The sequence below is a fragment of the Tenrec ecaudatus genome, chromosome 8 (genome assembly GCF_050624435.1).
Source record: "Tenrec ecaudatus isolate mTenEca1 chromosome 8, mTenEca1.hap1, whole genome shotgun sequence".
Lineage (NCBI taxonomy): Eukaryota > Metazoa > Chordata > Mammalia > Afrosoricida > Tenrecidae > Tenrec > Tenrec ecaudatus.
In genome coordinates this window covers 6,894,300-6,907,058 of record NC_134537.1, presented here as the reverse complement: position 1 = coordinate 6,907,058, position 12,759 = coordinate 6,894,300, and the positions used below count along the sequence as shown (strand labels likewise).

At 49.1% G+C, this 12,759-nt stretch overlaps 1 protein-coding gene across 2 annotated transcripts in view; it reads left to right on the top strand.

The window, feature by feature from the left end:
* Positions 1–729: 729 nt before the first annotated feature.
* The window catches only part of TCAIM (T cell activation inhibitor, mitochondrial), a 43,295-nt gene continuing 31,265 nt past the window's right edge, over positions 730–12,759 (top strand). Inside the window, exons 1-3 of one of the 2 annotated variants that reach the window (XM_075555979.1) lie at positions 730–884; positions 5,879–5,932; positions 10,256–10,391. In XM_075555979.1, coding sequence (XP_075412094.1) covers positions 5,880–5,932; positions 10,256–10,391 — 189 coding nt within the window. In that variant the 5' untranslated portion in view covers positions 730–884; position 5,879. Of the gene's footprint in view, positions 885–908; positions 1,064–5,878; positions 5,933–10,255; positions 10,392–12,759 lie in introns of those variants that run through there. The other variant, XM_075555978.1, reaches the window with a different exon arrangement.

Sequence of the window (12,759 nt, the reverse complement as noted above, 5' to 3'; positions counted from 1 at the left end):
TTTTTAATGGGAGTAGGGTGGCGGGAAGGTGAGGTAGAAAGGGGAAACTGATTATAAGTGTCTACATATAAACTCCTCCCTGGGGGCAGGCAACAGAAAAGTGGGTGAATAAAGGGAGACATCGGAGAGTGTTAAGATATGACAAAATAATTTATAAGTTATCAAGGGTTCATGTGGGGGGTGGGAGGGAGTGGAAAAAATGAGCTGATACCACGGGTTTAAGTGAAAAGCAAATGTTTTGAGAATGATGAGGGCAACGAATTTACAAATGTGCTGGATACAATGGATTTATGTATGAATTGTGATGAGTTGTATGAGCCCCCAATAAAATGAGTTTTAAAATTGTAATGGGAAATAGAAAACAAACCTAGTTATATTTAAGGAAAGAAAATCAAAGGATCGTCTTCCATGAGACCTTGCAAGGCTGGGGCTCTGAGTCCTGTTTCGCCGGCTTCTTAAACTCAGCGGCACCCGAGGTTGGGTGGTGGGTGCGGTCCCTCCAGACTCCAAGATATCACCCTTCTCTGCCCCGGACCCCGGGGCTCGGTCACTGTTCGAGGTCGTGGCCTCTTGCACGCGCGCCGCGAAGCTGGCGGTCCCGCGCCAGCGAGAACAGGGGGCGGAGCGGTCACTGGGCGCTGACGTCAGCGCGGGCGGGGGCACCGCCGGAGGCTTCGATTCGCGGCGCGGGCTGCGCGCAGGCGCCTTGGGAAGGAAGGCCTGGCCCGCCTCAGCCAATGAGCGTGGGTCTGCGGACCGTCCCCCGTGGCCGGACTCACCTCCAGCGAACCTCCGCCGCCCCAGGGGGCGCCGGGTGGGCCGGCGGCGGCGCAGAGCGTCCCCGACAGATTTCAGGAGGAGGGAGCCGAGCGGAGCGGGAGCAGGTGAAAGCGCCCAGCCGGGCAGCGCGCGCTCGGAGGCCAGGCTGGCGCCTCGGTGCGCATGCGCCCGTCGCGCGCGCTCCCGCCCAGCCCCGAGGGAGGAGCGGCCGTGCGCTGGGCTGGTTCAGGGTGGGAGGTGGAGCGGATCGGAGGAGCCCGCCGCGTGGACCCTGAGCTGAACCGTAAGGAGCCGAGGGAGGGGATGCAATACCGCCTTCGGAGGGGAAAGCGGGCGCTCCGGGAGGCTCCGATCCCCTAGCCTAGCCGGTCACGTCACCTTATAACGAAGGCAGGTCGGCGGCCAGAGGGAGTGACCTCATCGCATCAATTCCAACGCATCTTAAGATACCCACGACAGACTCGCTTTCATTGGTTCGGACGCTCCCGAAACCGCTGGCGTGTCGTAGGCGAGAACCCTTTCCAAAACTGCTGCGATGAAAATCTCGTAGCCAAAGGTTTAGGAAAAGGGAGTCGCCGGATCTGGGGGGTTCGCGCTTGCTACAATTTATTAACAACTTGACTCGCGTAACTTTCTGCTTTTGCTGTGGACTTTGCCGCCCCTCCCTTGTGTAAAAAGTATTCAGGTGAAAAGCAATGAAAAGACCGCCTGCTTTCATCCCTGGTTGATGGAATAAACCGCTTTCAAAAGCTTTCCGAGTTAGATCCTGAGCAATGTCACCGCCCTCCAGGAGTTGAGCTCTGAAAAGAAATTGCTTCTGGGTGGAAATTGAGCTAAACAGCCAAAGACAAAGCCCAGGACCTCTATTTGGCCACGCTGTTAGTTACTCTTTCTGTATTCTTTGAAAGTAATTTAAGCAAAAGTTTTTCTTTTGCGATGACCGTAATTTGAATTGGTGTTCCTGTGGGGAGCCCAATTTAGATCTCTTTCAAAACCTCTTTGGTTTGAACGTTTGCACGAAGAGAGATAAAGAGACTTTAGTTTAAAATCAGAAAATCTGGTATGAAACAGGTTAATAACAGACTATATTAAGTGGCTTAGAGTAGCAATTTCCAATGATTTGTGAACAAATTGTTCTCATTTTCCAGCCTCCTTCCAGGGCAGACACCATGTCTCCTTGAACAAGACTTTCAAGAGGCCCCTTCCTGGGTGTGGCACCTGGAAGTTTTGCATAATACTGTTATCTCATAATACTGATCAAAATCAGTTAACCTTGTATGTTCTACAAGCTTCTACTTATCTACCTGCATCTGTTTTTGTTTTGGGGTTTGTTTGTTTTTCTCATCCCTTCCCTCTCTCCTAGACTCACAGTGTTGAGCGCTAGAATCGCCTTATTTTTGTATTCACGATATTTTATGTCCGGCACCTAAGTGCTCTATCAGTAAATGCTTGTTATGGAACTGGGTTAATTGAGGACAATGTGACCCAGACCGTGGTACAAAGGCAACGTTCCCATTGCGCTATGCCAAAGCCTTTTCCAAGTGGAAACACTGGGCCACAGGGCACATGGGTGAGCACTGCTCATGTAAGAATTCACCAAAAGACAAGAAACCAGTCGTTGACGTGGCTGCGGTGGGCTCTCAGGATGAGTGTCACTACCATTGAGAGTGCCTGAGTCCACTGAGGAAGCAGTATGTCCTTTAATCCGCTGAGAGTCCCTCGACTTTCCGTGTGCTTAGGTGTTATCCAGGTGGTCCTAACTCCTAGCTACCTTGTCTTGTGTGTGACAGAACGACACACTGGCCTGGCCTGGGCCACCCTGACCAGTGCTGTTATTTGGGCCCATTCTTGCTGCCACAGTATCAGTCCATCAGAAGGCTCAAGGTGCATGGGACACAGTTTTGCCGGCTGCACCTCTGTGGAGCACTCTGGTTGGACATCCTCCTAGACAGATTTGGTTATTTATTCCGGTCATCGCCGGTGCTTCCCGGATGCTTCACCAGCACTAGCATTCAAATGTATCGATTCTCATTTTGTCTCCCTCATGCATTGTCCACACAATGTCCACAGGTGTATGTGAGGTGATTGAAAATGCCCTGGCTCAGGTAAAGCGCACCTCCGTCCTCAAACTGCTCCTGCTGACGAGTGTTGAAGTGTCTTTCTTGTTTTAAGGTGTTGCTTTAAAACAGGTCTTGTGCAGCAGATGGAGCCAAGGCCATGTTTCGTCTGTCCACTGCATCCATGGCCACTGATGTTGGGCCCGAGCGAGGTGAAACCCTTGACAAGGTCATTCTTGACTGCCCATCATGAAGCTGTCTATGGGTCCAGATCTGACGATCTTTGTGTTCTTCACATTAAGTTGCCGTCCACACTGACAGCTTCATCCTCTGATCCTCCTCACTTTCGACAAGCAAGGTTATGCCATCTGCATGCCACAGGTTGATAAGGAGCCGGCCCGGTTCCCGATGCCACGTTCTTCTGCATAGAGCCCAGTTTCTCGGATTACTAGCTCAGCGTACAAATCGAATGAATGTGGTGGAAGGGTACAATCTGACACATTCCTCTCCTGATTTCCAGCTCTGCATAAACTCCTTGGTCTGTTGGCACAGCTGCCGCTTGGTCCCTGGCTTTCTGTAGTTAGCTAGTTCTGTAAGGAAGGAACATGGAGCCCTGGTGGGGTAGTGGTTACGAGTTGGGCTTCGATCCTCATGGTTGGCAGTTCAGAACCGCCAGCAGCTCCTCAGGAGAAAGACTGAGCTTTCTACTCACATAAGCTAGTTACCATCTCAGAAACCCCCAGAGGGTCTCTGTGAGTCAGCACTGGCTCGATGGAAGTGAGTATCAGGAAGGAGAGAATCTTCCAGTTATCTCAAGAATTAGATTTCTCTTAGTGTCTACAGAAGTTGATGGTCTAGGGAGGAGTCAGATCCCCACTGGTGTCATTTCCTAGGGGTCTGCTTATTCCCAGCTGAAGAGATCAGCCAGCCTCTTGGTTGTGCCCAGCTGGGAACTAACCCAACATCTGCCACCTTCAAAGGCAAGCAGCCCCACTTGTCAGCCAGTGGGACTCTAGCATCTTTCCATGAAGACTTTGATTTTTCAATCCCAAGTATTACGCCATAAAGGAAACAGCTCGTTTTGTTTGGTCGACAACCCCTGGTGGCTGCTCAGGAGCCCTCCCTGGGTTGGTTTGGTTGCTGTGTTGGGGGGAATTCCGATTCAGAGGTTTCCAGGGCTATGACTTGCCAGAAGCACACTGCCGGGCCTGTCTCCTGAGGTGCCTCCGCGTGTGTTCAAACCACACCCCTTCTTGCTAGTCGGCAACCGCTCAGCGGGTTGCGCCACGCCAGACCTGGGGGAGGACATGAAGCTTGCATTTCTCTAAGGGGCACCGGTGACAGTGGTTTGGGGATGATCCAAACAAAACTCCCTGTCATCCGGTCGATTCCAGTCACAGTCACCTTACAGGACGGGGTCCGAGGCCCCGTGAGGGTCGGAGACTAACTTTGTACAGGAATACAAAGCCTCACTGTTCTGCCTTTTTCCCTTTTGGGTCGGGGTGGGGGGGTGGAGGGTCTTCCTGAGTTCACATCTGGTGGGTTTTCACTCCTGGTCAGCACTCCTGTGCTGACTGGATATTGAACAGTTTCAGAAGGGCTTCTGATCGGGAACTGGAAAGACATGTCTAGCAGTCTGCTTGTGAAAGTCCGTCAGAGAGAACCTGACGACCACAGTGATCCCAAACCTAGCCAGGACAGATTTTGTCCCATTGTGTCTATGTGACCCAAGCTTGTCTGAGGGCAGGGCAACGGACAGCCCAAACAAGCAGGGTCCAGGGATGCTGTGGCAGCTTTGAGAACGACTACCCTGAAGGCTGTGTCTGCTTTGTTCGTTTGCTTCTCTTTTCTCTTGCGCTCTGATCGGATTTGGTTGTCCAAGGGCACTGTTTTCTCTCTCTTTTAAAAGCAGCCATTTTTATTTGGGGGCGCTTCCAGCTCTTGTAACATTCCATACGTCAATTGTGTGGAGCCTATTTGTACATATAGTGCCATTGTTTTCTAGATATCTACTTTCTATTTGAGCCCTTGGGATCAGCTCTTTTTTTTTTTTTTTGAAGGAATGGCAAGGCCACTCTAAAGGAGCCTGTCTAACCCTCCTGGGTCACCAAGGAGGAACTGACTGACCCGGCCCTCTGCCAGGGAAGTAGAATCACTTCACTGGGCATATTAATAGGTATATAAAGAGAACTTGAGATAGAGACCTGATGTCCCGTTGTTTGAAAACGCACTTATCGCCCCCACCAAAGTCCCTTCGTGGTTATGACCAGTATACTTCAGTACATGACTTTGGTTCAGAAATGGTAAGGGGCTTCAGAAGGTCGGGGGAAAGTCCCATTATCTGTTTGTTTGTTTGTTTGTTTTTTAATGGAAACAACTTTAAAGTAGGTCAACAGGGATCTGAACTGATACAGTATTACAGTTAGCCTACTTCTCTCTGTGATAAATGATTTCACAGTGCTGTTCACCTCCCGGACTGTGGCCGCTGGGGTTTCACCAGAGCCTTCATGCAAGTTCGGGCAGTGCAAATGGATTTATGGCTTGACCAGGCATTACCCGTCCATGCCATTTTTCCATGGCTCTTGTTTGTTAAGCACCCTCACATTAACCACATGTCTTAATAAGACGCTATGTGGTATTTTGTTCTGCAAACATATTAGCTAAGAAAGGAATGATAGAGAGTGGAGGAAGGCCAGAGCTCAGGAAGAGGGAGAAATGGATCGTTTGCTCTTCTGGTGGCATTCAGGACTCGGGTAAGGGACTACTGGTACGATTTTAAAAATCACTAGCACGGTGCTCCAAGATATGAATGGTAGATACTTTGGGCTCTGGGTAGGGCCATCTAGAGACTGCTTTCTGTATCCCTGAAACTGCTCAGAAAAACAGGAGTCTGTTCCTTTTAAAGTTGCTGGAGCACTGAATATGTAGATTACGGCGCTCTGGAATACCTTGGTTAATGATCTAAGTGATTGGCGAAGTTCCCCTGACTCAAATCTTTCCCCCCCTTGTTTTTATCTGCTTGACTTTTTCGGGGACTCCAGGATGCCCGGAAGTGGAGGTTCAGCAATGTTTTGCCACTTGAGACCCGTGAGGAGGTGAGTTGGTCCTATCTGTGATTGGTAACGGGCTGGAGGGGGGCTTCAGAGACTGCTGTCAGTTTATTATAATGGTCAGATTCTGAAATCATCGTATGTTGGGGTAGAGCATTAAAAAAAAAAAAAGGCTATCCATATGACTAGCCAGAGCGGCCCAAAGCCCAGAAAGAGCCGGCAGTATGGGTGGGGGTGGTGTTAGGGGGTGGGGGTCGGGGTAGGGGATGGGAGCCTGTCTGTGAAAATGGTTCAGAGTGAAAACCGAAAAAACAAAAAACGAGCCAGTTTCTTTTTTGGACACCTGGCTATGCTGCCCTCAAGTCAGTTGCTATTCTGTGGAAAACCTTGATACATATTTAAGTTTTAAGGTCACCTGGCTCCTATCTCTGCTACGAATCATTGAGATTCCCTGCACTTAACGAGAGGATGGGAAATACAGATCTAAGCCGCAAATGAACAGGCAGACTGAAAGAACTTGAGCTACAGACCCGAAGCCCTACAGAGAAAGGAGAGCCTTGTGCTCAGGTTAAACAGTCAGTCAAATTGAGCACCAAGGTCAGGATTGCCTTTTTGAGAGCCCAGTCCGGACAGGAAATAGAATGTTCACTTGACGGAGAAATGACAACCAACTGTCATTGGGGTAGACACCCAGACAGGTGAGGTTTTAGGTTTACAAAGCAAATCTGATTCATCTTACCTTTATGTGACTGTTTCCTACATGAGTGTTAGGAACCACAGCGGTGCAGCAGGGAAGCACTCAGCTGCTAGTCAAAGCTCAGTAGTCAAAGCTCAGCTGCTAGTCAAAGATCAGCTGCTAGTCAAAGCTCAGCTGCTAGTCAAAGATCAGTAGCACTCAGCTGCTAGTCAAAGATCAGGCCACCAGCTGCTCCTCGGGAGACAGGCGGGCAGTGTGTCTGGCTAGACATTTACCGGCTTGCACACCCCCCTGAAGGAGTTAGTTGTGCTTTGTCCTTTAGGGTCCCCATGTGTCACAGTCCCCTCAACAGCAGCCTGTTTGCACGACTGTTACGGTAAATTCAAAACAGCAGAACACGTCATTGCCCCCAAGTCCTGGCGGACTCACGGCGGCCCTGCAGGACAGGGTAGGACTTCCCCTGTGGGGGTCCGAGATGATCACTTTTCACTGGAGTCGAAAGCATCGTCTTTCTCCCTCGGAGCAGCTGGTGCTGTTCCCACTGCTGTGACCTTCCCATTAACAACCCAGTTGATGCGTAAGAGGAAATACAATTTTTTTCTCTCCTCCAAGTCAGTATATGTCAAGGAGGATCACACCAAGGGGAGACCTTGCCCTGACCAAATTTCCAGCCTCATTGTCAAGCTCAGGGACTGTGGGCACCCTGGATGGTGCTGTGCCTCCCTTTCTCTTGCCCTAACTTGGTAAAACTAAGAGAGACTAGAGACCCTAAGCCAGAGAAGGTGCCCTGGTGCCCAGCAGGTTTCTTCCTGTACGCTTCCAGGAATCCTGATTGACTCGAAGCCCTGCCTGGTGCTTTCAATGACGGGGAAGTGGAGACCAGGATGGAGACTGGTCCCAAGAGGAGAGAGTGGTGGTAGTCTGCATCTGTTAGGGACTTTCAGCCTCAGAAAGCCTGTTGGACTGGTCTGCCCTGGCCAGCTGCCTCCTCACTGGCAGCACGATGGTGGCTGGTGGCCGCTCTACAACAGCAGTTAAGAGCTGCGGTCAAGACCATCTGACCACAAAGCCTCAACTCCTTCCTGCCTGACCCTTTACACTCACGGATGACTGGCTCCGCTGTGGAGATTCCTTCCTTAACGTCTCGGTAGCTTACAGCCCGGTTTTCCTGTGTTGCTTGCTCAGTTTAAAAGCGCAGTCGTTTTCCATGGTGTTTCGTCTGAGAGGTCCCTTGAGGAAGTCTTCCTTCACTTGCATAAAAACCCATAGGAACAGCACTGCCTGTGCCTGAGCCGGGGTGGGGCTGCCCCAAGGCGCTCCTTAAGCCCCCTGCCCCTGTCATCCACCACCAGGAAGCTGTGCCTCGCCAAGCTGCTGGCACGTGTCCCAGAGTCTGTCGGTCGTCTGGAAACGAGCTGATGAACCATGTGGGGGCCACACCAGACCGCCACCAGGCTCCCAAGGCTTGTTGCCACAGGGCAGGGACCAGATCAGTGTCCACCCTCTGTCCCTTTCCTTGGACACCAAGGGCCCTTCCCAGAGCACTCCAGTTCTGTGCCTGGCATCCGTCATTCATTGCAGGGACCAGACAGCTCGCGGAAGATGCTCTCTTTACCAGGTTGATTGCCCAGTTCAGTAGTTACAATTCGGGCAAAAACTGCTCAGGATACAATGACTCGGTCAGGACAGTTTCCTCTCTGCCCTCTGCCGTGCCCACAGGCAGCCCTCCCTCTGACTCTCAGTCTCTTGGCCTGCCCTCTGCCCTGCTTGCACACTGGCACAGAGGTCTTTTAGAGCTGTCAATGAATGCCCAAAGGGCATGCCTCTGTGTGTAAAGCTCAACTCGAAGGTTCAGTTCAGTGGGTCAACATTCCCCAGTGAAGGGCCCAGAGGTACACCACTCCACAAGCCAACCTCGTACCCCGAAGCACTCACCTCTGTTTGCTCTGTGGACTGGGAAGTACACCTCTTACCCAGACCTCTCAGGAAAACAAAAGGAGCGGCAAAAACAATCGCTAGGAGAGCCATATTAAATAGTTCACTGCGTTGCAAGATCTGAAACTTCAAGGGAGAGGTAGCGGAGTTGCCTGTCATTCACTTGTACTAAGGACTTTCACACTAGTCACTGTCTTTTACTGCTCAAATTGCTATTATAGTCTTCTATGTACAACCCATATATGAACTTCCCAAAAGTTAAATCAAGGCTCAAAGACCACCCCCAAAAAAAACACATTCAAAAATCAGTGTCACTGAAGTGTTTTGGAAAATCGCAAATAATTCCATAAGGATTTAAAACTATAAAATTGAATATGGATTTAAAACTATAAAAAGTTTGTGGAGACTCTAGAATGAAAAGATGGCATTTTCTTCTTTATAAATCATTTTATTGGGGCTCTGACAGCTCTTATAACAATCCATTCATCAATTGTGTGAAGCACATTTGTACATATGTTGCCGTCATCATTTTCAAAACATTTTCTTTCTACTTGAGCCCTTGGAATCAGCTCCTCTTTTTCCCTCCCTCTCCCCCTTTGTTAGTCTGGGTTGACTAATGAAACAAATCCAGTACATTCATATATATGTAAGAGAGAGCTTTATATAAAGAGCAGTTGAATATTGAGAAAACATCCCATCCCAGTCCAGATCAAGTCCATAAATCCGATATTAGTCCACATGTCCGATACCAGTCTATAAAATCGTCTTCAGACTCAGGAAACACATGCAATGATGCTGAATGCAGGAAGACCACGGGCCACTGGGTGGAAAGTCTTGTGGATCCAGTAGCAGTGGAAGCATCTCAGCGCTGGCAGGGGTCTCCACGTGACTCCTCCAACTCCAGGGCTCTGGCTCTATCAGCATTGGCTCCATGTGGCTTGTCAATAGGAATGTCTCACAAAGAGTGTGTGTCCAGCCTCCAGGGAGGAAGATAGGAGTTCCCAGAATCCTCAGGAGAAGGCCATGCCCACACAGAGGTCTCATTGGCTATGACCTGATTGACAGGCCAGATTCCACTCCTACGCAAGTTGACAGAAGATGATGTAACTGCCACACCCCCTCCCACCCTTGTGACCCCTCTATGCATTAGATACATTATAAATGATTACTTTCATGTCTTATGCCATCCGAGGTCTCCCTTCACCCACATACATGTTGCTGAGGATGGCATTTTCAGACCCCCTCATAGTTGAGAAAAGCACTTTTAAGGTGAGAATGCACCGAGTTTAAGAAGAAGAAAGAATATCAAGGTACCCAACTGAAAGAGTGTTCACATCTTAGAAATGAAATGAACCAAGAGACATGTTGCTGTCTCACTGTGGAATTCTGAAGAAAGGCAAGTAGAAAGTTGCCGGTGTTGGTAGTCAAGGCAGTTAGCATTTCAAAGTGGGCTTGAGGGGACATTGTTATCATTTAATATTTCTCCTGCTGGATCAGGGGGTTTATAACAAGGGCATTGGGAAGGAGACTGTGCTCACTGCTTGTTGAAAAATGGTGCATGTTTCAGAAGCCCATAACGTGCTGTATTTTGATCGGGTTGTTGATTCCACAGCATATTGTGCATAGTAATTTGAATTGCACTATTGCTCTGTGTGTGTGTGTGTGTGTGAGAGAGAGAGAGAGAGAGAAAGCAGGTATGTTTCAATGAAAAATAAGACTTGATTTTTTTTTTTAAGGTTATGTCTACAGAAAATATTTCCACACTGGTTTCTTTACTCAAGATCTTTATCAGGAGCTGAAGCAGTCAATGCCTTGAGGCCTTTCTATTTTGCAGTACATCCAGATTTCTTTGGACAGCACCCCAGAGAAAGAGTAAATACTGATTCTTTTTTCATCTTTGTCTGGTCTGGGTGGCTGTTTGTTTTCTGTCCCTGCCCCATTCCCACCCCCACCCCCGTACCATAATGTACAGTATTTAATAACTATGCCTTCTTTTTTAAAAATCATTTTATTAGGGGCTTGTACAACTCTTACCACAATCCATCCATTGTGTCATGCACTTTTGAATATTTGTTGCCATCATCATTCTTAAAACAGTTGCTTTCTACTTGAGCCCTTGGCATCAGCTCCTCATTTTTTCCCCTCTCTCTCCACCCCCCATCGCAAACCCTTGATAATTTATAATTTTTTTTCATGACTTACAGTGTCTGTTTCCCTTCGTCCACTTTTCTGTAGTCTGTCCCCTAGGGAGGTGTTATGTGTAGATCCTTGTGATCGGTTCCCCTTTCTCCCCCACCTTCCCTTCCCCTCTTGGTATCTCTACTCTCAGTATTGGTCCTGAGGGGTTTATCAGTCCTGGATTCCCTGTTTCCAGCTCTGATCTGTCCCCCTGTACATGCTCTGCTCTAGCCGGACTTGTGAGGTAGAGTTGGGGTCCTCATCGTGCGGGGAGGAAGCATCAAAGATGCAGAAGAATCATTAGGTGTATCCCTTCTTTTTCACCCTTCCCTAAAGTGCAAGATCTACGAAGGCTGCCTGTCCAAGTCAATCTTATTCTTACTCTTAGCAAAGCACACTTTCCCTTTCCCACTCACTAGATGATATCAGGCTTGAAGTCAAGGTCACATGGTGATACACAGTTATTTCTTACAGATGAAGACTTAGTCTTACACCATCAAAGAATGGATTTCAATTGCTAAGAAAAGCACATATAAATGACTTAGACAAGTGAGAGCAAGCGCTGTTTATTTCTATTTTCCAATCGAACCAGGTGCCTGAGAATAGACTCAGCTCACTTTTGTCGGGAACTGTCAAGTCGCTTCTGACCCATAGCAACCTTACAGACGGGAGCCCTGCTCGATCCTGCCCCATGCCTCACAATTGTGGCTGTGTTGGTCTGAGGTCATGGTTGTAGCCACTGTGTGGAACAAGCACGTGAGATGACGTCTCAAATCCTGGCCTCGCTGGAGCAGCCTGGCTGTACCTCTTCCAAGACAGATGTGTTCATTGGTCCACCCGTTCATGGTTCAGACCGTGTTCTTCACCAGCACCATATCAACCGCTTCAGTGCCGCGGTCTCCCATATCCGCTGTGCAGCTTTCCCATGTGCCTGGAGATGCCGGAGCTCGAGTCAGGCGCACCGTGGCTCTCAGAGTGACGGCTTCACTGAGCACACTAGAGAGTTCTTTTGCAGCAAGCTTGCCCGATGCAGTGTCTCTTGGTTTCTGGACTGCTGCCTGACATGGACCTGTGATTGTGGACCCAGTAAAAATCTTCAGGAACTTCCATCTTTTCTCCGTTTATTGTGATGTTTCTTATCGGTCCAGTGTGAAGCCTTTCGTTTTCGTTACATAGAGCTGTGTTCCATTTTGAAGACCGTGGTCTTGTATCTTCAATAAGTGCTTGAAGTCCGCTCGGCCTCCAGCAAGGAAAAGTTTGTCATCTGCATGTTACAGCTTTTTAATGAGTCTTCTTCCAATCCCGATGCCACAGTATCGCCTTGTTCTGCTTCAACAGCTGCCTCTTAATCCCTGTACCAGTTCCTCATGAGTGTACACACATACCGGAATGCTCATTCTTCACAATATCTTTCCATCAGGATCTGTTGGTAATCAGCACTCATGCTCCTCAATCCTCCTCCTCTGCTGGATTCAGCTGGAATTCTGGCAGTCCCTGTTGATGTTCCCTGCCACTGCTCCTTAATGACCTCCAGCAACATTTGACTTATCGGTGATATTAACAATACTTTTTAAACAATGCCTCTTTGGAACGTGCACAATTAGGGACCTATCCGACTGGGTGGCCGAACAGCAGTCTTCCAGGCTTCTTCGCGAAGGTGAGTGAGCACCTGCAGCCATTTGCGGAAACTGCTCAGTGAGGTAGTTTGTCAATTCTTGGAGCTTTGATTTTCCACCAATTCCCGTAGTTAAGCGGCTCTTCCGATGCCTTCCTTCTTCATTTGGTGCTTTTGTTGTGTTTTTCGCATGGTTCAGTACTTCACCCACCGAGTTCTTCAGGATTGCAACTCAAGGCTTGCCTCGCTTTCTCCGGTTCTCGGAGTCTCAGCAAGGTCAGGTGTGCTCTCCCCTGTACTTTCAGGGAGTGCGGAACCTCGCCGTCTCAAGACGCCCTATGAGACCTTCTGCTCGGCTCTTTGACTGCATCGTTTTCCCCTAAGTTCCGCTACGCACACGTTTCAGCGTCTCTTCTGAGACTCCTCTTGTCTTCTTCATCGTTGATC